At 37.5% G+C, this 22,861-nt stretch overlaps 1 protein-coding gene across 2 annotated transcripts in view; it reads left to right on the top strand.

The window, feature by feature from the left end:
• Window positions 1-22,861, top strand: part of ahi1 (Abelson helper integration site 1) — a 191,103-nt gene that overhangs the window by 31,501 nt on the left and 136,741 nt on the right. For both annotated transcript variants that reach the window (XM_059982486.1, XM_059982485.1), the window contains exons 9-16: window positions 3,637-3,822; window positions 4,608-4,763; window positions 5,030-5,162; window positions 7,624-7,747; window positions 11,910-12,139; window positions 16,065-16,171; window positions 17,612-17,730; window positions 20,646-20,776. In XM_059982486.1, the coding sequence (XP_059838469.1) occupies window positions 3,637-3,822; window positions 4,608-4,763; window positions 5,030-5,162; window positions 7,624-7,747; window positions 11,910-12,139; window positions 16,065-16,171; window positions 17,612-17,730; window positions 20,646-20,776 (1,186 nt within the window). The remainder of the gene's footprint in view (window positions 1-3,636; window positions 3,823-4,607; window positions 4,764-5,029; window positions 5,163-7,623; window positions 7,748-11,909; window positions 12,140-16,064; window positions 16,172-17,611; window positions 17,731-20,645; window positions 20,777-22,861) is intronic.

Here is a 22,861-nt window from a genome sequence, read left to right as displayed (position 1 = left end):
CTCCAATTGGCCCCTGCTTAAAATCTGACATTCCTGGGAATCTCTTGCTCATGACCACTCAAAGTGGAACAAAGGCTCTTGAAATAGTTCTGAGAACATCGAGTCCATGCATCAGGAGCACATTGTGAAAGGTGGAAGAAATACATTATACATGCTACCTACCCACCAGTTGTCCTGTCAGGCACTTCCACCTGTGAATTGTATTGGTTTAATACTACCACATGATACTGTGAAGAACTTTGCATGCCATCCAAATGGACAGCGCCATACATAATAACATTGAGGTAGCTCAAAGGAAATAATGCAGAATAGTCATGCCAACACAGATAAACTGCAGAGCAAGGAGACAAAGTACATGGGCCATAATGAGGTCAATTGGGAGATCATAAGTTAATTTTTAGCATATCAGAAGTCCATTCAGGAGTCTGATAACAATGAGATAGAATCTGTCCTTGAGTCTAGCAGTCTGCTCTCAAGCTTCTGAGCCTTTTGCCTGATGGGGAGGGGTGAAGGACCTTGATTTTTATTAGCTGCTTTCCCAAGACGACAGGAAGTGTAGGTGGAGTCAAGGGAGCAGAGACTGTTTTGTGTGATGAACTGGGTTGCATTTGCAATTTCTTGCAGGCTTGAGCAGAACAGTTGCTATACCAAACTCTGCATCCATATAGTATACTTCAATGCCATCATCCCCTCAAAACTAATCAATAAGCTCCTGGACCTTAGCCTCAGTGCCTCCTCCTGCATTTGGATCCTCGATTTCCTCACTTGCAGACTCCAGTCAATTTGTATTTGCGGTAGCATCTCCTCCACAATCTCCCATCAGCACAATGCATCACAAGGCTGTGTGCTTAGACCCTGCTGTACTTGCTTTGCACTTATGACTGTATTACTAAGCACAGCTCCAATGCCATATTCAACGTTGCTGATTACACCACTATTGTAGGCCGAATCAACGGTGGTGATGAATCAGCATATAGGATAGAGATTGAAAATCTGGTAGAGTGGTGCCTTAATAATAACCTTACTCAAAGTCAGCAAGACCAAGGAACTGATTATTGAATTCAGGAGAAGGAAACCAGTCCTCATTGGAGGATCAGCAGCTTTAATTTCCTTGGTGGTGTTATTTTGGAGCCCCTGTCTTGGGTTCAGTCTTCCTAATGCAATTATGTAGAAAACCCAGCAGTGCCTCTACTTCCTTGGGAGTTTGCGAAGATTTGGCATCACATCTAAAACTTTGACAGATAGATGTGTAGTAGAGAATATATTGACTCACTGCATCACAGCCTGGTACGGAAACACCAATGCCCTTAAACAGAAAATCCTACAAAAAATAGTGGATACTGCCCAGTCCATTGCAGGTAAAGCCCTCCCCACCACTGAGCACATCTACATGAAACACTGTAACATGAAAGTGGCATCCATCCATCATCAGTGACCCCCCCCCCCCCCCAAACCAGCCATCACTCAGAACATACTCTCTTCTCACTGCTGCCACCGGGAGGAAGATACAGGAGCATCAAGACTTGTGCCACAAGGTTCAGAAGCAGTTACTCTCCCTCAACCATCAGGCTCTCGAACCAAAGAGAATAACTTCACTCAACTTCACTTTCCCCTTAATTGAGATGTTCCCAAAACCTTCATCCCAAAAGACTCTTCATCTCATCTTCTTAATATTTATTTATTATTATTATTTCTTTTTGTATTTGCAGACTTTTTCTTTTGCACACTAATTGAATGCCCAAGTTGGTATGGTCTTTCATTGATTCTGTTATGGTTATTATTCTATGGATTTATTGTATGCCTGCAAGAAAATTAATCTCAAGGTTGTATATGGTGACATATATGTACTTTGATAATAAATTTACTTTGATCTTTTCCTGTGGTGCATCAATAATATTGTTAAAGAGTCATAGCCTTATCAATCACCTCAAAATTCACAGAACCAGAATGGTCATACACCACAGAAATGGGCATTGGCCAAGCAAGTCCATGCCCAACCTTATTGCCTATTTTCACTAATCCCATTTGCCCTTATTTGGTTCATATCCTTGCATATTTTGTCTAATCAAGTGTCTGTCAAAAGTGTCTTACAGTGATCAGAATAAGATTCCACCTCTACTTGAAGGCAGATTTCCTTTAAAACTCCTTCCTCTCACCTTAATCCTATGCCTTGTTCTTTATACCCCTACCATGGAATAGAATTTATACCTATCTATGCTTCCCTTAAACCTTCTTCAGAGCACCCTTAAGCTGCCTGCACTCCAGGGAAAACAAGCCAAGCCCCATAACTAAAAATCCACCAATTCAAGCAACCTCTTTCTTTTTCTTTCTTTTTCAATTTTTTAATTGATTTTCATATATACATATAAAAAAACATAACATAATAATGAGTAAATTATGAATACAATAGACTTGAAGTCACGTTGACAATAAGATAACAATATCCTATTAAACATCAGCAGAAAAAAATACCTTAATCAATCAAGTCCATATGATTATATATGAAAAAAACCAAAAATAACCATTAAAAGAAGAAAAAATTTGAAAATATGTGAAAAAAGTATATATTAAGAAAAATAAAACACTAAACTAAACTAACATGGGCAATAGTAATAGCTTACAAGTATATGATAGTGTCAAAAAAACTCCAGAACTCCATACCTGAACATGAATAAGCAGAAAGAAGGTCTGGAAAAGGCCAAATTAATTCATATGAAAATGTCGAATAAACGGTCTCCAAGTTTCTTCAAATTTAATTGATGAGTCAAAAATAGTGCTTCTAATTTTTTCCAGGCTCAGATAAGAAATAGTTTGAGAAAGCCACTGAAACGTGGTAGGAGGATTTACTTCTTTCCAATTTTGTAATATAGACCTTCTGGCCATTAATGTTACAAAAGCAATCATTCGTCTGATTGAAGGGGAAAACTGATTACCATCTTCATTTGGTATGCCAAAAATTGCAGTAATAAAATGAGGTTGTAAATCTATATTCCAAATTGAGGAAATAGTAGTAAATATGTCCTTCCAATAGTTATGTAGAGTGGGACATGACCAAAACATATGGGTCAATGAAGCCACTTCTGAATGACATCTGTCACATTGAGGGTTAATAAAGCAACCTCTTGGTGAATCTCCTCTGCACTGTCTTCAGCACAAATCATATCATTTCTGCAGTGTGGTGACCTGAGTTGAAAACAATATGCTATGTGCAGTCTAATCAGTGTTTTGTAAGGTTGCAGCGTAATCTCTTCGCGATTCTATTTTGTGCCCTGATCAATGAACGTGTTCATACCATATGCCACTTTCAACACCTTATCAACTTTGCTGCCAATTTCAGAGAGCTATGGACTTGAACCCTAGGGTTACTTTTGTTTATTGATATTTCTCAGTGCCTTGCCGTTTACAATACAGCTCCTGCCCCTTATTTTGAAGTTGGCCATCCTCAGTCCTGGAGGGACTGCTCAGTGAGACTGTGATTTTAGCCTGGAGTTAGAAAGATGCTTTGAGTTTGAATGGCTGTACTTTGTTTGTTCGTTCGCCTATATATGTGTTTATTTTTTTTAACCTTGCTATTTTCTTTAATCCAGAAATGCAGATGATTTGTAGATCCTAAACAGACATTTTTGTTGCCTTTAGCTGGTGGGTGCGAATGGGGTGCTGAATATTGATGGAAAACTCCGCCTGCAGTTGTATTATCCACCTTTGAAAGTCAAAAAGCTATCAAATTCCATTGAAGTATTTGAATGGTGGAAGAAACGGCCATGGGACCATTATCCTTCAACTTTGTATGTTACAGTGAAAGGCTTAAGACTACCTCAAAATGTGAGTCCTAATTTAAGAAACTCCAAAACTTTTCACAAAAAGATGTGGAAATCAAAGAAGTCTATTAACTTATCAATAACGTTTTAGGACAATTTTTGATTTTGATTTATCTTTGTAAAGATAATATACTTGTATGATATTAATAAGATTTGGGGATGAGATGGAGAGCATTTAGATTTAGAGGCATTTATTACTTCCACTAATTAAATCGGAAGCATGTTCTCTCAGGCAACTTTTCCACCTGAATGAATTAATGCACTACCTGTTGTAGAATCTTTCTGTCCTATGCTAAGTTCATTTATAAATGGGCAAGAGAAGAGGTATATTTAAATAAGACAAAGCCAATTTGGATTTAGTTTCATTCCAGTATTTTCTGCTTTGATTGTGTAGCTTGTGACAGCACAAAATGAATTTCTCCATTAGGGCTCCAAAGGATGAGTATCTTTTAAATAATTAAATGATTTTATTTTTCAGTATTACTTTCTAATTTTAAAGGTAACCTGTAAAACCTTCATTTTCTATACTGATCTTGAACTTCTAATAAGCCTTCAAGTGTCTCAATTAAGAAAGCTGATAACATTAACAGTTGTTAATTACATTTTCTTAGCACTTTTGCTGTGTGCTCTGATAATCAAGGCTGTACTTTTGCTATTTGAATGGTGTAGATATTTTCATTGTTTCCTTGATTGTAGGGGCTAATTTAGAGCTTTAACATTGACTATGAGCCAGCTCTAGAAGTTCATAAAAAGTGTACTTTAGCTAAAGTCACTGTATTTGCTAAATAGGTAAATCCTTCTGTACGTTCCATGATGGCTTTACAGCAAGAGCAAGGTACTATTTCATTCAATGAGCTCCAGTCTGAGTTGACACGGGCAAGCATTTCGTCAAATCTTGATATAGAGAAGTTGGAACTTTTGAATTGGACCAGACTACCCGGGCAGGTAAAGAAACTTGATTAACCTCTACAGTGAACACAGTGAAATTAAAATTCAATAGAGATGTAAAGCTGACTGGATGGTACAGTAATGTAAAATGCTACTATAGTCAAAGTTCTCTATTCACCATTCCCCATACATTTATCAATTTTGGTCCATTATACTTTTCATTAAATCTCTTTTACTGTTAAAGATCTTCTTAAAATTACCTTGCTGCTGATGCAGATGATAAATGTTCTACTTGCTATATTTATTGAGGCACTTTCTTTTAGGTATGTCGTATTCCTAACCAGCTTTTACTGTCATTTCGAGGAGGACGTGTCGGCTGCTTCTTTATAACATTTTCACATGATGGAAGAAGCTTGGCAGCATCGTGTGCTGACAGAAATGGCCATTTCATTGTAGGTGAGATTAGAAAGAATGCTGAAGCAAAAAGTCACTCCCATGTATGTAATTGTGTATTATGTTTCCAATCTCATGCTACTGTCAGTGATAAATAATTAACAACAACAATTAGAAAATAATATATTTTCAATGCCTAGAAGACTCAAAACTCAGGTAGTTAAGAGTGGTATTGTATGATATTAATATTTCTATTAATATCCACTTGAATAATGCAGAACATACATGAAATCCATCGGTGCTATATAAAAACTCATGTTGCATATAAACTGTTGGAAGGAGTTACGTCACCTGAGTGTGATGTAATCCTGACAAGCTGTCTCAAGAATTGTTAGAGTTGGACAACAGGCAGCAACTAATTCCTACCATTGTGTTTTAACTGGTAAGCTATATATCGGAACATGTTCAAACAAGAGAAAATCTGCAGATGCTGGAAATCTAAGCAACACATGCAAAATGCTGGAGGAACTCGGCAGACTGGCTAGCCCGTATAGAAAATAGCTGATGAAGGATCTCGGCCTGAAACATCAACTATACTCTTTTCCATAGATGCTGCCCAGCCTGCTGAGTTCCTCCAGCAGTTTGTGTGTGTTGTATCAGAACATGTAATTCATTTTAAAATGATAAAATAGTGACTTTGGTACAAAATGTCATCCCAGTCTCTGCTCGTGACTTCCCTCAATCCTACCCTCCCCCTCCCATAGAGGGTAAAATGAGAAATGGGGAGAAGTACTGATATTTCATCTGTTCCTCTGTGGCAGAAATCATTATGATGAACCTTATTTAAAAATAAATCACAGTCCATTCCTCTGTGCTTCTATTTTAATGCATATGATTCAAGCTGTCAGTCAGGATTTTATTAAGATTTTGAAGTTAGTCCTCATTTCAAATAAATAATTTTTATTTTTCATTTTAAAACTGTTATTTGGCTTCATATTCATGGCGGGTTTTGTCAGTTACCTGGAAGAAGTAAGGTAAATATTTTCTAAAGTAGTGAGGTAAGAGTTTTACCAATTTACATAAAATTTCTTGTCTGCTGCCATGAAACCACACATTTCGCCTCGTGTAGGTCAGTGATGATAAATCTTATTCTTTGATCTGGAAGGAATGCTGCTGATGGGTATGAGGGATTTCAGCTTGATTTTTGTCTTAAATTTCCAGGTTTGGCAATGGGAGGTGTTATAGTATCAGCTTCACCGCAATGCCTTTTTAAAAAGTCAGTGTTTTTATTTTATTTGCAGCCAAGACTTTGTATTTACCAAACTTCAATTAAACTATAAAATCTTTCTTTCATCTGTATATATCTACCCAATGTTTATCATTCGTATTTATCTTTTCCACTAAAGGATAACTGTTTGATGCTTATTAATGTGCCAACGTCATTATTTAATTTATATATTTCAGTGAAGTATTATTTCTATCCCTTTTTAAAAATGTCTTCCATTATTTCCAGTGATAGATTAATGGAGCTGCAGGAAATAAGAAGGGAATTAACTATTTTTCTAGGGATTCTCTTATTTCAGTAGGTTATAGAATAGCATTGATTTCCAGTGTGATGAGAGTACACTGCTTATTAGAGTACTCTCATCAAGGCCCAGTCCAGCCATTTGCCTTATTCCAGCAAATAATCTAGATCAGCGCTTCTTGTTAAGGGCTAATAAGGACATTTTAATTCCTGAGGATAGTTTAAAATTGGACACTAATTCTTCCATAGATAATTAAGTGTGTGTAACCCTGAAGTGGCCCAAGGTGGTGTTTCTGCCCTGTTCTATTTATGATGATGCAAAATATGCAGGAAAAATAAGTGACCCTCTTTACATTTTTAAGGTAAATCTTGAAATCATGTGGGTGCTGTTTCCCTAACATCAAATTTGTTAATTAAGTATATTTACTGCTACATTATACCTCCCAAGTCCTAAGAGCAAAATTGATCTGATTATTGCTCTTGAGCAGTTCTGTTGCATCCTACCAGGAAACAAGACTGAACATTAGGTGAGGGCAATCCTGCCTTGTCATCTTGCTAAGTACATAGCCTGTGGACATAAAGAATTGCAGAACCATATTCTAATAAACGTTAAGTAGCACTTGGAGATAAAGAGGGTATAGGTTTTATGATTTGTGAAAATTTTAATTATATGAAATAAAAGAACCAAATGAGTATTGTTGTTCTGGATCAAGTTTTACCAGCAATGCGGATTTTGAGGCAGTAAATATAAAGGCAAATTTTTCAAAAATATGTTACAAGGTACCAGTTTTATGAAATGTAAAATATTACTCTTAGACAAATGAAGATGTCTTTTCCATTTTGTTCACAAGTTAATAATCCTCATTAATTGCACAAAATACTTATGCCAACAGATGGCAGCAAAATATATTTTTTTAAATTTCAAAAATAACAGGTGGAAAGGTTTTGTGAACATACTTCATCTGGACTAATTGGTATATTTTTGTATAACTGTTTTAGTGTATGAAATTCCTTCAGGACGTCCACTTGGAGAATTTAATGGGCATTTCAGCATTGTGTATTCTCTGTGCTGGTCGAATAATGATAAAACCCTCCTCTCTGCATCATCTGATGGTACAGTAAGGTTAGTGTTCATTTCAGTATGATTATATTTAGACTGGACTAATCTTTGAAAATGTAATGATTTTCAGAATGTCACTTGAATACATTGAATATTAGTAAATTGGATCCCACGAATACTATTTGTTTATTTAAACGATATGGTAACAGGCCCTTCTAGCAATACCCAGTTATACCCATGTAACCAATTAACCGACTAACCTATATGTCTTTGTAATGTGGGAGGAAACTGGAGCAGCTGAAGGAAACCCACACAGTCACTGGGAGATGTAAAATCTCCTTACAGACAGCAGCGGGATTTTACTTTCAGTCCTGTTATCGGTTCTCCACTGTTCAGTTATCTTTTGGTCAGGGTCGACCATGGATGTTGAATGCTAGCTATCTACATACACAGGCTAGGACAGTACAATATGGAAACAAGCTGTTGCCCATGCAGTAGGCATCCCTTCTCCATGCAGCTGATGAATCTAAAGGAGTAGTAGAGACTGATGCAGTTTCGCACCAGTGGCATTCAATGCAAGACCTCCTTCGGCACTCCAGTTCTAGATACATGTTTGAGATTTACTCCCAAAGCCTTCCACATAAGTGGTAACAGCCACAAGGCAGCAGAGGTTGAGATCAAAAGTTTTCCTTCTGGATGTGCTGCCAACCATGGCTGACGGGCCCCATCTGCCTGGAGTAACTGGTTTTAAGGCATCAGTAACCTGCATTTTGAACAGTCAATAGAAACGGTTCCACTGGCCTGAGTAGCTAAGCCATATGTGAAAACCAGGAGCTGGACTTGATTGTCAGAGGTGATTTGAGACATCAGGAGCATTTAGCAGGTAATGGGAGATCATCACAACATTTTAGTTTCCTCTAGGTCTGACAACCTTAAGGAATCAGTTATGTAAAATATACTAAAAATCATTGTGATTTTTCATACCTTTTCTTTGAAAGTGTTGGTTTTGCTTCTGACTATATTAGTAAAGATGTGGTAACAGGGCACTTACTATAGAAAGTAGTAATAGGATTTAGCAGATTAGACAGATTTATGAAATGAGTCATGTTTGACAAATCTGTTTTTCAAAAATTGGAACTAGCGGAGTAGATAAGGGATTAAGGACAGCATGTTAGCACAGTGCTTCAGAGCGGCCAGCTGTAAGATTGGTGTTCGATTCCCGCTGATGTCTATAAGGAGTTTGTGCATCATTCCCCTCTTGACCATGTGGATTTCTTCCAGGTGTTCTGGTTTTCTCCCATATTCAAAACGGACATACGGGTTAGGATTAGTGAGTTGTGGGTATGGTATGTTGAAATGGGTTTTGATGCATATGTGACAAATAAAGCTAATCTTTATTAAAGATAATCTTTAATCTTTTTATCAGTAAATGTGGTGAATTTGGACTTTCAGAAGGTCTTTGAGTCACACAAGAAATTATTGAAGCACAATTGCATCACATGGAATTAGGAGTAAAGAACTGTGTAGACTGAGGATTGGTTAATGGGAAGGAAACACGTGGAATGGATGGGTCAGTTTTAGATGAGCTGTTATTGGAGTGCTACAGAGATTGGTGGCATGGCCCAAGTTGTTTACAGTTTATATTGATGATTTGCATGGGGATGAAGTGTAATATAATACATCCAAGTTTATTGCTGGAACAAAAATGTGTGGCAGTGTACATTGTTGGGAAGATGCAGAGAGCCTTCAGGCAAGGAAAATTGGCAAGAGGTTAGCCCAGGCATGGGCAAACTACGGCCCGCGGGCCATATGCGGCCCGTTAAGCTTTTTAATCCGGCTCGCAGAACTTGATGAAATTATATTAATAAACCTTGTTAACGTTTTTTCCCCGCAATTCTGGCGTTTTCCCAATAGATGACACACTCTATATACATTTGTGGCGACCCATTTCCTGGCACATCCGAACCGTCTCACAATTAGCCAGCGTTCCGGCTAAGGGAGATAGCCTGCGGGGATTTGCGAGCACAGAGCTTTGGAGCCTCTGCGCAGGGGGCAGGTTGAGGGAGGCTTAAAAGTGAGGCTGGGGATTTCGAATAAAGTTTTTTTCTTCGACTGCAGTTACCGACTCCGTGTCGTAATTTTAGCGCTGCATGTAGCACACCGCTACACATTGACCTTTGTTGAGGTGCAGCGTATTACTCCACATTTGCGCTTTACTCTTTGTTCGGCTCGACCTATTTGTGTGAACAGGCATTCAGCGTCATGAACATCAACAAAGCCAGCCACAGATCCAAGTTAACTGACCAACACCTCAGATCCATCCTGAGAATCGCCACAACAAAACTAAATCCAGACTTTGATACGCTGGCTAAAAAGGGAGACCAACAACACTGTTCCCACTGAAATTTAAAATAAGTTTCTTCGTTGTGTTATGTAAAAAATGCATTTGAAAATATTTTTTTCAATAAGCCTTACATGTTACATGTCATTTCTGCTAAGTGATGGACATGAGTAGTGCGCAGGTGCACGTACGTTCTCAAAATAAAAAATGTGCTCCAGATCAAATAACGCGCTCCGCATACTGGCGCGCTGTCACTGTTCTGTCATTGTGCGGGTCGTTGTTGAGTTTTGGCACGGGGACAATTGAATAAGAAGGAGCAGGACAAGTAGGCCTGCATCTCCTACCGTTTTTGAAATAAAGACAGTCAGGAGGAGAGTGATGATGATAATATCTTGAAGGATAACAGAATTTTCAGTGCTTTAAAATAATAACTGTTACTATTTAAAAAAAAGCTGTATTTTATTCATTTAATTTTCAGTGTTTTAAAAGTCATTTCAATAAATAGCTAAATACCATGGGACTTCAAAGACAGATATTTTGTTGTAATGCATTTGTTCATTTTCAATTGAAATTAAAGCACATGTTTACTACATATCCCATGATATTTTATTTTCTCTTATGAGGTGTATTACCAAAACACTCCGTCCATCTGCTCCTGGTCCGGCCCCCCTGTCAAATTTTAGAAACCTTTGTGGCCCTCAACTCAAAAAGTTTGCCCACCCCTGGGTTAGCCGATGAAATATGAAGTGGGGGGGGGGGAATGGAAGGAAATCCACTTTGATGCAAAATAAAATAGGAATGCTTAATATTTTTTAAGTAAGTATCTGAGTGTTCATGAGTGAGGATCTTATTGAAGCTTATGAGTTCAACAGGAAGAAACAGACTTCAGAATTAGAGCTTGCAGCCTCACAAGGAAAGATGTATCATTTAGAACCAAGATCCAGAAGAATTTCTTCACCTAAATCTGTTGGAATTCTCTGCCACAGAATCAGTGGAGGCCAAGGTGTTAGAAAGTAGTCAAAAAGGAGGTAAACATTATTTCTCAATGCTAAAAGGATTCAGAAGTATTGAAGTGGATAAAAATGCATTTGGTTCTTTCTGCCAAAATGTTGATTTACATTGTGAATAGTTGGGCCCATGTATGAACCCTTGCAATTTCCTAGTAATCTCATTTTGCTAATCTGTTTATTCTTGCTGCTTAGCTAATCCTCAGTCCCTATGCTCTAACATGGTTCACCATTCTCTTGTGTGGGACCTTATCAAAAACCTTCTGAAAATCCAGTTACTACCACATCCATTACTCGATACATTCTCAAAGGTCATGGATTACTCAGATATAGTTTGCCTTTCAACACTCCATGTTGACTTTGTACTGCTATTTTTCTGAATGAATGTACCTTGAGCCCTAAATTGGTTTTGGGCCCTCTTCTCGAAGAGCAGATTCTCCATATTCAATTGTCCAGCATATTCTTTGAAGGAATTTCAAGAACACATTTTGGAGGTGAAAGTTCTTGGGAGAGGGAATTGTTATACCTGCAGTATTTTGAGGATGCTGGTCACTCGACATTATATCTGAGTTGCTGTATAAATCTACATCAATGTTTTGAGTAATGTTCTATTATATATTAACAATTATAAGAAATATTACCTTAATGTAATCAAAAAACTGTATTTAATATTGGTGTAAGTTCACTGTTGCAAAATAGTTACTGTGGGTATCTACATCTCCAGATTTGGTATTTTATGTTTTTCAAAAATTATCTACTCATCTTTGTTTTATTGTCCAGGAATTAGAAGTTTGGGATGATAAAGAAATCTATTGAATGAATTGCTTTAAAAAAAACAACTATACAAACTTCGCTACTTGTTTACTATCTTTTTTAGGGTTTGGAATACAGAAACTTACCAGAACCCAGCTGAGAAAATGCTTCCACACCCTTCATTTATCTACACCGCGAAATATCATCCATTAGCCCAGTACCTGGTAGTTACAGGAGGCTACGATTGTATCATACGCGTTTGGAATATAAATGTGAATGAAATAAATGGTCAGCTACTCCAGGAACTTGATGGTCACAAGAGCTTCATTAATACACTTTGCTTTGATGCTGAAGGTTGGTTTGATAAATCATGCATTTTATTTGTACTTCAACATCTGAATTATCATTTAACTTGTTAATCGTAAGGCATGGATGCAAGTGTTTCTTTTGAAATTTGTTTTGTATCTAATGTTTTTTTTAAAAAAAGAGGAACAAACTTAAGTTTCAAAATAATTTGAAAATCCTTATGGCAGATCACGGGTCCTTGCACAGCTGCACACACCTTGTCTGTGTTATGGTGGACCAATTTCAGTATCTTTCTGTACACTTGAGTCAGGAGAAGAGATCTCATTGGTAGCTTGGTCTCAGTGGTGTACTCCAGAGGCCCTGGAAGGTTTATGATAAAAGCTTTATGTTCTGTCAGGATTTTAAATTATTACCTATTCCAAAACTTTTGGAAACTATGAACATTGAAGGAAGTATGAATCAAAACATAATTTACGCAACACTCAAATAACTGAAAGCATTAAAGTAAAATAATTTAAGCAAAAATACTTCCCCTTTGCTTCCTTGTCCTTTGGTCTGCAGTCTGTGTTGAAATCATTGGATACTCTGATTCTATACCATATCTGACTTGCTATCAGAAAAGTGATAGTCCCTTAGGAAATCCTAACAAGACTGGTCCCAAATGTTAGACTTCCAATCAGGCTGTGATGTTTAGTGCATCAAAGATACCTTTGTCTTTGGAAAATCCCATGTTATGCTGTTAATGCTGGTTTTACCTGTAGGTGGTGCTGTGATTTTTTTTTGCCTTTGAGCAAACACACCAGATGTTGATGATACCAGTAATAATGGTTTCTTTGCAATAGTCCTACTTTCCTTTGTAGGCATGGGCCAAAGGTATTGGTAGCACCATCTGTATTGCCAACTCGTCCTGTACTGCACTGGCTGAACTTGAAGCAGTGTAGTTCCCAGTTCTCGGTTAAGAAATCCTGTCCACTGAGCCTGTGCATTCAGCCATTCCACTCAAGTAAATAGGAGATATCTGTGCAGTACACATACTTGAAGAAGTTCATGTCTTTCACTTAAGTTCTTTCCCTCATTCAGATGAACATTTCTTGTTCCATCTCATTTGGGTTTATACTTTTGAAGTATTTTCACTGTTTTGTGCATGTCAACACTTGGATGATTTTTCATCTTTTGTCCTCATCAACTACTATATATTCTCTCTTCCTGTCTCCTCCTCTTACAATTTCTTTAATTCTCCCACCATCTGTAATGATATCCTACCTGAGTACTACATAGCCTTTGATTCCAAGTGAGGTGGTTAACTTTTCTTTTTGAAAACCACTTGTTTACTTTTCTAGTGCAGTGGAACACTTGGGGGAGCTGTTCTTCTGAAAACTGAAAAGGATTTTGTTTTTTTATTTAACTCCATTACGACTTTTTGGTCGTTCCACTGAGGGACATTCAAAGTATTGTTAATGTTTAAAATTCTGGGTTACTTTTGGAAGTCACTTGTTTATTTTCCCCACGTCAGGGAGCCAATGAGCAACAGAAACTGGTCTTGAATTAATTCTGTGGGTGAAGAAAGATTTTCTGTAATGGCTTTAAAAATTGTCCACAAAAAAATTATGAAATTGCAACATTTTTAAACACAACCCCACATTCATTCAATACAGGCCACGGGCGTATCTGCTAAATTTTTTGATGCCACTAAACAATTAAAATCTATTAAAATGCATAAACCTGCCAGTTAAGTGTAGCTAAGAAAAGTTTTGTTCTAAAATGAAATGCTAGCAACCAATATATCCAAAGTACGCAATTAAGATGGGATGATGAGCTGATTTTCCTTGATATTCCACCTACCTCTAAGCCAATATATTCTGGTGACTGCAGTGCTACTATATTTTGAAAGGGCTTGTTTAATTATCATTTAAAGTGTCTAAAATCTCTTGCAAGTTCATTCAAAGTGTATATAAAAAAATTCTTGCTCCTTTGGATTTGCATTAGTGATTAGATATTCACAATACTCAGTGTAGAATCTAATTGCAATTAAATGATTTCTTTTGTCTTGACTGCCATAGATGAATTGGCACAATATGAGGCACTATATCATTGAGGTACAAGTAGGAAAGAAGTAACTCATTATGCAGTCTTATAGCTGAAGGAGGAATTGAAACTCAAGGAAATAAATCTTAAAATATATGTTAAAGGTGGTGAAGTTTCATGTAGCAGGCCAGAGCAGGGACTATAAGCTAAAAACTTTGTTATTATTTTCCTAATTGCCATCCCTTGGAATGGTTTGCGTTGTCTTGCATGTTAGAAGTGGTTAAGTTTGTGGGTTTAGTCTTGTGTCTGATCCATCCATCATTAAAAGTGCTTGTAACATGCATTAACTTAATCTTGCATCAGTTTAGTTTTGAAATTTACTTCATTGTCAATTCCCTCTTCAGCCTAATCATGCCCTTTCTTATCTCTGTAACCTTCTCCCGCCCTGAGATCTTTGTCTTCTCCAATTTTGGCCTACAATTCAGAGCCTTGAGTTTTAATTACTCCACCATCAGATGCTTAAACCTGTAAGGCCTGCAAAATTTCTCCCCAAAATATAATGTCATCTTTCTTCTTTAAAGGCAATCCATATCTTAATATTTATATGTGGCGTGGTGTCAAATTTTTGCTTGTTGGCACTCTTCTGAAGATCTTGGTACTTTTTATATTAAAGGTGTTACATGAATGCAAGTTGCTGCATGGCTCAAAATTACTGTAAGTACTTGTACTTAAGCAAGCTTTCAGTGTAAATGTGATTGATGCCTGCTTTGGCAATATTTTTAAAAAGGTGAATGGGATCCTTGTCTGAAATTCACATGTAGAAACTGGACGCAACACTTGATGTTGTGAAATCATTTCCCACCCATCCGCCCAAACTTAAGTACACAGTTATCTCTGCTGAACACCTCAATACAAACTCCTTCCTCCATCCCAACCCCCTCCCCATTAAAGCTAGACTTTGCTCCCACATGCTTTTCTCCATTTGTAATACACCTTGATTTGTGACAGATCCCTTCTTGCTCTTCAGCAGTCACCATTACTGATGTTCAAGGCCACAACATCACTGCCAGAGCCAGACTGAGTACAGTCAGAGCATTTTTCCCAGGGGAGCCATAGCCATAAGAGGATATACTTTAAAGGTGATTGGAGGAAAGTATATGGATTGGTCAGGTAGGGTAAGTCCATGGAATGCACTGCCAGGGATAGTGGTAGAAGGAGATATATTAAGGACATTTAAAGGACTCTTAGATAGACATGCGAATAAAACAAATGGGTGAACTATTGATCTTGGAGTAGGTTAAAAGCTCAGCACAACGTTGTAGGCCAAAGGGCCTGGGTTGTTGTTCTATGTTTACTAAAGTGAATGGTAGTGTATCAGGGATATGGCAGTACAGGTCCAGACTGAAGTCAAACTGGATGCCATGAGTTTACATCTACAAGTAACTAAGGAGCAAGAATGAAATATTGGTAAAGGAAATGAATCAATGATGGTTTAATGGCTTCGATGGTATTGTTTTTTTTTCCCTTTTAAAGTAATTGATCATGTTAATGTGAATGAATTAGTGTTGTTGTTTGGGAGATTACCACTTAGTAAATAGTGACAGATGCCAGAACTTGTCAGTTATACTGATACTATTAGTGCATTTTTAAGCAAAAATATACAACTTAAAAGTGTGAATAAAGCAAGTTTGTTTCTCACAGAAAACGCTGGAGGAACTCAACAAATCAGGCAATATTTTAGAGGGCAATAAACAGTCAACACTTCGGCTATTCGAGATTTCCAGATTTTGCAGGATCTCTTATTTATGAGTTTGTGTTTGTATTTTGTATTATCTAACATTAATCACTGCACCAGTGAAAGTTGCACTGAATAGGACAATGCTAAAAATTGCACCTTCAGTATCTATGGTAGTTTTTGCATGTACTTTTGTTTTTTTTTGTTGCACAGGGTTACGTATGTTCTCGGGGGACAGTTCAGGGATGGTAATTGTTTGGAGCACATCTGTAAATGAAGGTTCACCGGAAAATCCAGTTCAGCAGTGGAGTATTGACACGGTAAATAGCATGATTGTAAGAGGCTTAAGGAAGAGAAGACTACTTGTCCACTCTTGCCTGCCACACTTTGTATTGGCATCATGGCTGTTCTTTTATTTCAAACCACATTGCATTAACTCAATTTCCTCTGATTCCCCTAATATTTCAAAATCCATTGATCTCTGCCTTGAATATACTCAGCAAATGAGCCTTCATTCTAAACTTGGGTGGAGAATTCGAACAATTCCCTCTTGAAGGAACCCCAAAGTTCTGGATGGCTTACTTTCTGAGACTGGGATCCCCAGATTGTATACAATCCAGTTTAAGGAAATATCAACTTCACATCTGTTCTCTCAAACCTCAGTTTTCTACATTTGAATAAGATTGCCTCACATTCTTTTAAACTCATGAGAATACAAACCTGCTGTTCCAGGAATCGATCTAATGAACATTTGTTGCACTTCCTCTACTCTTTCAAGTCTATCCTTCCAACGTGGTTAAACTAGACCAGTAAGCAATATTCCATGTGTAGTCTCAACTACGTAATTGGAGCAAATGAGGTTCATTTCTTCAGTAAAAATGATATTTTTAATGAACTTGTATTTGTCAGTACTTGGCTGTACAAAATTAATGGCTAAATGTTGGTGACTGCTTCTGTAACTTGTATTCTTTCCATTTTAAATAAATATATATGAGGGCTTTGAAATAGAATTCCTTTTTATTTGATCACTGTACCCACAACTGACCTAATTGACAAATGATCTGCAACAGCTTTTTCATATAAAATGCCACTGGAGCGACAAATTGATTGACTTAGAAATAGCTCCCTTCTAAGGAAGAATCATATCTTTTAGAAACTGAGTTATGATAAGTATTTATAGTAAGCTTCATTATTTATATAGCTTGCATTGAACTCTTCAACACTTCTGTTAAATTCTTTATTTCTTTGGATAACTTTCATTTCTATCATAGTTTATTTTGTGTGCATTCACTTTTTCACCCCAGTGGAACTTACAGAGAATTGTCAGCATGTTAGTAGATATTTCCATTTCCTTTTATATGTCTCTCCTTGCTTTTTTTTAAGATCTTGCTTTCTGTGCAAGCCACGTATCTTTTTATAATAGCAGTTTCAGCAGGTTCTGACCAGTTGTTGGGAGCGTCTAACTACTTGACCTGCATCCCATGTTTTCTCAAGTTTTCAGTTGTCCATCATAATGTTCCCAAACAATTGACATTACTCCATTTCTTGTCCAAAGGCTGTTAGCTCATTTATAGCTGTAATTGTTTTTAGAACCTTTCTTTGTGATTTGTTGATAGTTATGCAATATGGTACCATTCAGTTGTGTTGCATAACTGGGAAAAGCGTTAGACATTTCATTATACTTTTTCCCAAATGTGGTAATTCCATATATTGAAGGTTGGGCAGACTATTGAAAACTTAATGTTCAAAATTCTTTGCAGAACATATTGCAAAATGACCTGAAAGGTATTCCTATAAATCACTTGGAACTTCATCCAAATGGCAGACGCTTGTTAATCCATGCCAGGGACAGCACTTTGAGAGTGATGGATCTAAGAGTGTAAGTTATTTTAATAAAAAACTATTTTCCTTCATTTCCTGCTCTCCCACCCCCCCCCCCCTCCCCAGTATGAACCTGACACATACCTACTCCAGTTTTGTAGCAGTTGGTAGTAAGGAAAGTGACAATCCTAACTTGTAAAATTGGGTTGTTCATTAACACTTTCATCATGCTTCCATCATGTTGTGCCTTGAGAAACTTAGTGAAGCAGAGGCAGTAATCAGTGGCTGTATTTATAAACATAATAGATTCTGCAGATACTGGAAGTCCAGAGCAACACACACAAAATGCTGGAAAAACTCAGGTCAGGCAGCATCTATGGAAATGAATAAACAGTCGACATTTCGAGCTGAGACCCTTCATCAGGACTTGAAAAGAAGGGGGAAGAAACCAGAATAAGGTGGTGGGGGGAGGTGGAATAAGGTAAGAAAGTGGGAGGTGATAGGTTGGAAAGGTTAAGGGCTGGAGAAAAAGGAATCTTAGAGGAGAGTGGACCATGGTAGAAAGGAGGAGGAGGGGCATCAAGTTAAGGTGATAGGCAGGTAAGGAGAAAAGAAGCAGTAAGAAGGGGGGGCAGAGTGGGAAATTGAAGAGGAAAGGGGGAGAGGGAAACATTACTGGAAGTTGCAGAAATCGATATTCATGTCATCTGGTTGGAGGCTACCTAGGAAGAATACAAAATGTTGCTCCTCCAACCTGTAGTGAAGGAGCTTCACAAAGCTGTCCCCCATTTTACATCAGGTCTCACCAATGTAGAGGAGGCCCCATCAGGTGCACCAGATAGAGCAGATGACCCCCAACAGGTATGCAAGTGAAGTGTTGCCTCACCTGGAAGGACTGTTTGAGGCCCTAAATGAAGGTGAGAGAGGAGGTGAATGGGCAGATGTAGCACTCCTGCTTGCAAGGATGAGTGCCAGGACGGAGATTAGTGGGGAATGATGACAAGAGAATTGCGGAGCAAGTGATCCCCGCAGAAGGTGGAGGATGAAGTAAAGATGTGTTTGGTGGTAGGGTCCCTTGAAGTTGCGAAGAATGATGTGCTGGATATGGAGGCTCATGGGACGGTAGGAACTCTATGCCTGTTAGGTGGTGGGAATAGGGTGAGGGCGGATGTCTGGGAAATAGAGAAGATGTGGGTGAGGACAGCATCAATGGTGGAGGAAGGGAAATCCTGCTCTTTGAAGAAAGAGGACATGTCTTAAGTCCTGGAAAGGAAAGTCTCATCCTGGGAAGAGATGTGGCAGAGACAAAGGAACTGAGAAAAGGAAATTTCATTTTTACAGGAGACAGGGTGGGAAGAGGTATAATGAAGAGAGACGTGGGAGTCCATAGATTTATAAAAGGTATCTGTAGGCAGTCTGTCTCCAGAGATGGAGACGGAGTGATTAAGAGTGGTATCAAAAATGGACCAAGTGAATTTAAGAGCAAGGTGGAAATTGGATGTAATGGTGAAATTGATAAGTTTGGCATGGGTGCATGAAGCAGCACCAGTGTGGTTGTTGATGTGGCTCAGAAAGAGTTGGGGAGCATTACCAGGGAAGTTTTGAAACATGGACTGTACCACGTAGCCAATGAAAAGGCAGTCATAGCTGGGGCCCAAGTGGGTGCCCTTTGGCTACGTCTTGAGTTTGGAGAAAATGGGAGGAGCCAAAGAAGAAATTGATGAATGAGAGGACCATTTCTGCCCAAGAATGTTGGAGGGGAACAGGTTGGGTCTTTTGTCAAGAAAGAAACGGAAAGCTTTAAGGCCTTCTTGATGGGTGATAGGAATGTTTAGGGACTGGATGTCCATGGTGAAAATGAGGTGATCAGGGCCAGGGAATTGAAAGTTGTTGAGATCAAGATCAAGCTCTATTGAATGACAGACAAGCTTGATTCTTACATTTCTATGCGGTAGATGGTGCTTGACTTTTTTTTTTCTCTTATTCACTTTTTTCCCTCCTTGCTGAAAAACTGGGTTTTCTATCTTTAGTCCATTACCCTTTTGTTTGGTAATGATATGAGATCGCAAGACCCAAATGTTATTTGAAAATACTTTTTATAGAAATTTTTTTGTGCGGTCAAAAACACCTATCTCCACTGAGAAGGTACAATGAAACCTGCCACACAGGCTGGCATTATGTTGCAGTACCTTTTAGTTTTCAACATCTGTGCTACTCAGGATGTAATGTGTAAATTGCGAACAGATTATCTTTGTCTTTGTTGCTCTAACGCAGAAAAGCTGAGGTCTTTACCTTTGCTGAATCACTCATTATATGGAAGAACAAAATGTAAACTTAAACCAGGCTGTTCAGTGACCTGTACAGCGTCAAAGTGGAATTCTTTTACCCTGATTGTAATTATACAATCTGGCAGATTTTTAGCTTTTCTAATATCTTTAAGTAAGTTACTGTTTGATAATTTCAGGGATTTGCTCTAAGTCCAGATGGGTGAAATGTCTTCTTTTGCTGCAATGATTCTTTACAAAGCTCTAACCAAATCTCTTCGGCTCTTTTGTGAATTAAAGATGGCCTCTTCCAAACCAGGAATTTTATATTCCAAATTCTTATTAGTGTCGACCCAGTGATCGTTATCTCTGGCAGACCTGTTTTTTGATTCTGATTGTCCCCACTTCTGAGGAGCAGAATTAGAACTCACTTCTAATTTGCCATTTGAGGGAACAGTTCTCTGAACTATTGAGGATAAGTACCTTTTCAGTTATTCATCTGCTGCTTGTGAACTACTCATTAAAGTTAATGTTTTAATAACTGCAGAGTGCTGTTGCCAAGATTTCATCAACTGAATACCTCTCCATGCTGACATATTTGAGGAAAGAACTTGTAGGTGAGGGAGGTGTATTCTGATATGAATAGCAGTTGGTAACATTTGCTGAATAGGATACCTTGTTTTAAAATTTCAATTAATTTATTTTCTAGGCTAGCTGCAAAGAAGTACACGGGGGCTACAAATTATTGTGAACATATCTACAGTACATTCACACCATGTGGGACCTTCCTTTTCTCAGGCAGTGAAGATGGAATTTGTTACGTTTGGAATACAGATACAGGTGTTGTTCAACTGTTAAAGCAGATGTTTTATTTTGATCTATTAAACCTCTTCTTTATATTGGTGACCTATGAGGTAACACAGGCTAAATAGTTGATGTTGATATTGAGATTTAAGTACATGCACATGGTGATCAAGGAAAAGTATATAAAGTGGTTGAAAGTGCATGTTGGATTCCTGCTTTTATCATTCAAAGCATAATGTGCAAGAACAAGGAAGGAATGCTAGTATGAAACACTGGTTGGTTTACAGCTCAAGCCCTATGGGAAGGATATGAAGATTTTAAGAGGATGTAATGAAGAGTGCATAATTATAGTGATAGGATTCGATTGAATAGATTTTCTTTGAACTAAAGCAGACTGTTGGATAATTTAATTCAAACAATCTGCTGGAGGAACTCAGCAGGTTGAGCAGCATCTCTGGGAGGGAAGGAATTGGTATTGTTTTGGGTCAAGACCTTGCATTAGGAAATATAGATGTGAATGAAATTGTGAAAGGATTTTATACAGGATAATTAAGATGGATCCATTTTACTTGGCAGAATGGGTAATAACTAGGGAAGAATTTAAGTGGAAGGATTAGAGGAGTGTTCAGAGTCTTCTACATGCAAAGAGTGGTAGTGACTTGGCATCAGGGTAGTGGAGGCAGAAATCATTACTTTTAAAGAATACATGAACGGACTCATGACAAGTCATACCTACATAGCTAAAGACCAAAAGCTACGAAGTGCAGATAGTTTGGAGTTCCATTTTTTGAATGCCGGGGACCTAATATCTATCTTTGTAAATTTCTGATTAAGTGAGAGGATTGCATTGGAATGAAAGTGCTACATATTTTTTACCCAGCTTTTATCCTATTTAAAATTCCCCTTCCTATATTTGTAGCAATTTCAACTATATAAAAATATTGCTAGTTCTGAAATCCTCCCACAAGCTATCAATTAATGGTGAAATGTATATATTTCAAGTCAAGTCAAATTTATTTATAAAACACATTTAAAAACAACCCATGTTGATCAGAGAGCTGTACAAACCATAACAAGTAGCTAAGATCACAAATACAAGAAACACAGATATAAACAACAAGGCACTCAGCTTATAGGCAAATAACTTATTTGAGGATTTTTTTCAATTTTCAAAATAAGGGCTGTCAAAGGGCTTTGTTTCTACACTCTTGGGAAATCAAATCACCAAATTCAGCCATCAATTTATCTCCAATTTAGTTTTCATAGAAATGATTGAAAAAATAACTTGAATCTTTTTTGAGCTTTTTAAGACATCTTGAAGTATTTTACAGTCAATGAAACAATTTAGAAAATTGCAGTTTAGGAAATACAAAAATGCAATAAGGTTCACAAATAAGTATGTGATAATTTATATATAGTAAACTTTATTTATTAATTAGTAATAAGTAAATGTCAGTACGTTACTAAAAAAAAATCCATGGAAAAATAGTCCTCTGTTTTTCTTTCTATTTTAGTTTTCCTATATGGGACTGATACTTTATTAGGAAATTGTTGTGGGGAAATGTTATATTCCCTGAGTTAACCATCTTTCAGAGAGGCTATTCATTCAAGGCGCATCCAACCCTTTTATGTGGAAATTGAAAATTCTATGGCAGTTTTGATTTAAGGCTGAGTTTCAGTGGTTTTGCTGTCCTTTATCCCGACAAATTTACTGATCGTTTGCTTAAGCTTGCTCACTTCCTCTGCCCAAACTAATTGTTATCCTGTTTTCCAATACTTCTGTTACAGTTTTTGCATCTACCATGGAGATGAGCATGATTTATTGAATTAATTTTTCATACTCTTATTTCCCCATTTAGTTTCTTCCTTTAGGTATGCTTATTAATTTTGGATGTGTTTCCTATTTGCATATCTATAGAAACTTTAGAAGCAGTGGAGAAAAGGGAGTGGAATAGAAATTAACACAACTAGTTGTATATTTCAGGGGCCAGTTAGAAATGGATATTTAATGTTGGAATTGCTGGTGACACCCTTATTGGTATGTTAGCATGTTACTGCACAATACAGGCCCTTTGGCCCATGATGTCTGCTGACCTTTTAACCTATTGTAAGAGCAATCTA

This window comes from Hypanus sabinus, chromosome 10, assembly GCF_030144855.1.
Source record: "Hypanus sabinus isolate sHypSab1 chromosome 10, sHypSab1.hap1, whole genome shotgun sequence".
In the NCBI taxonomy this organism is placed as follows: domain Eukaryota; kingdom Metazoa; phylum Chordata; class Chondrichthyes; order Myliobatiformes; family Dasyatidae; genus Hypanus; species Hypanus sabinus.
Note: the sequence above shows the minus strand (reverse complement) of the source record. Positions and strands in the feature narration are given on the sequence as shown.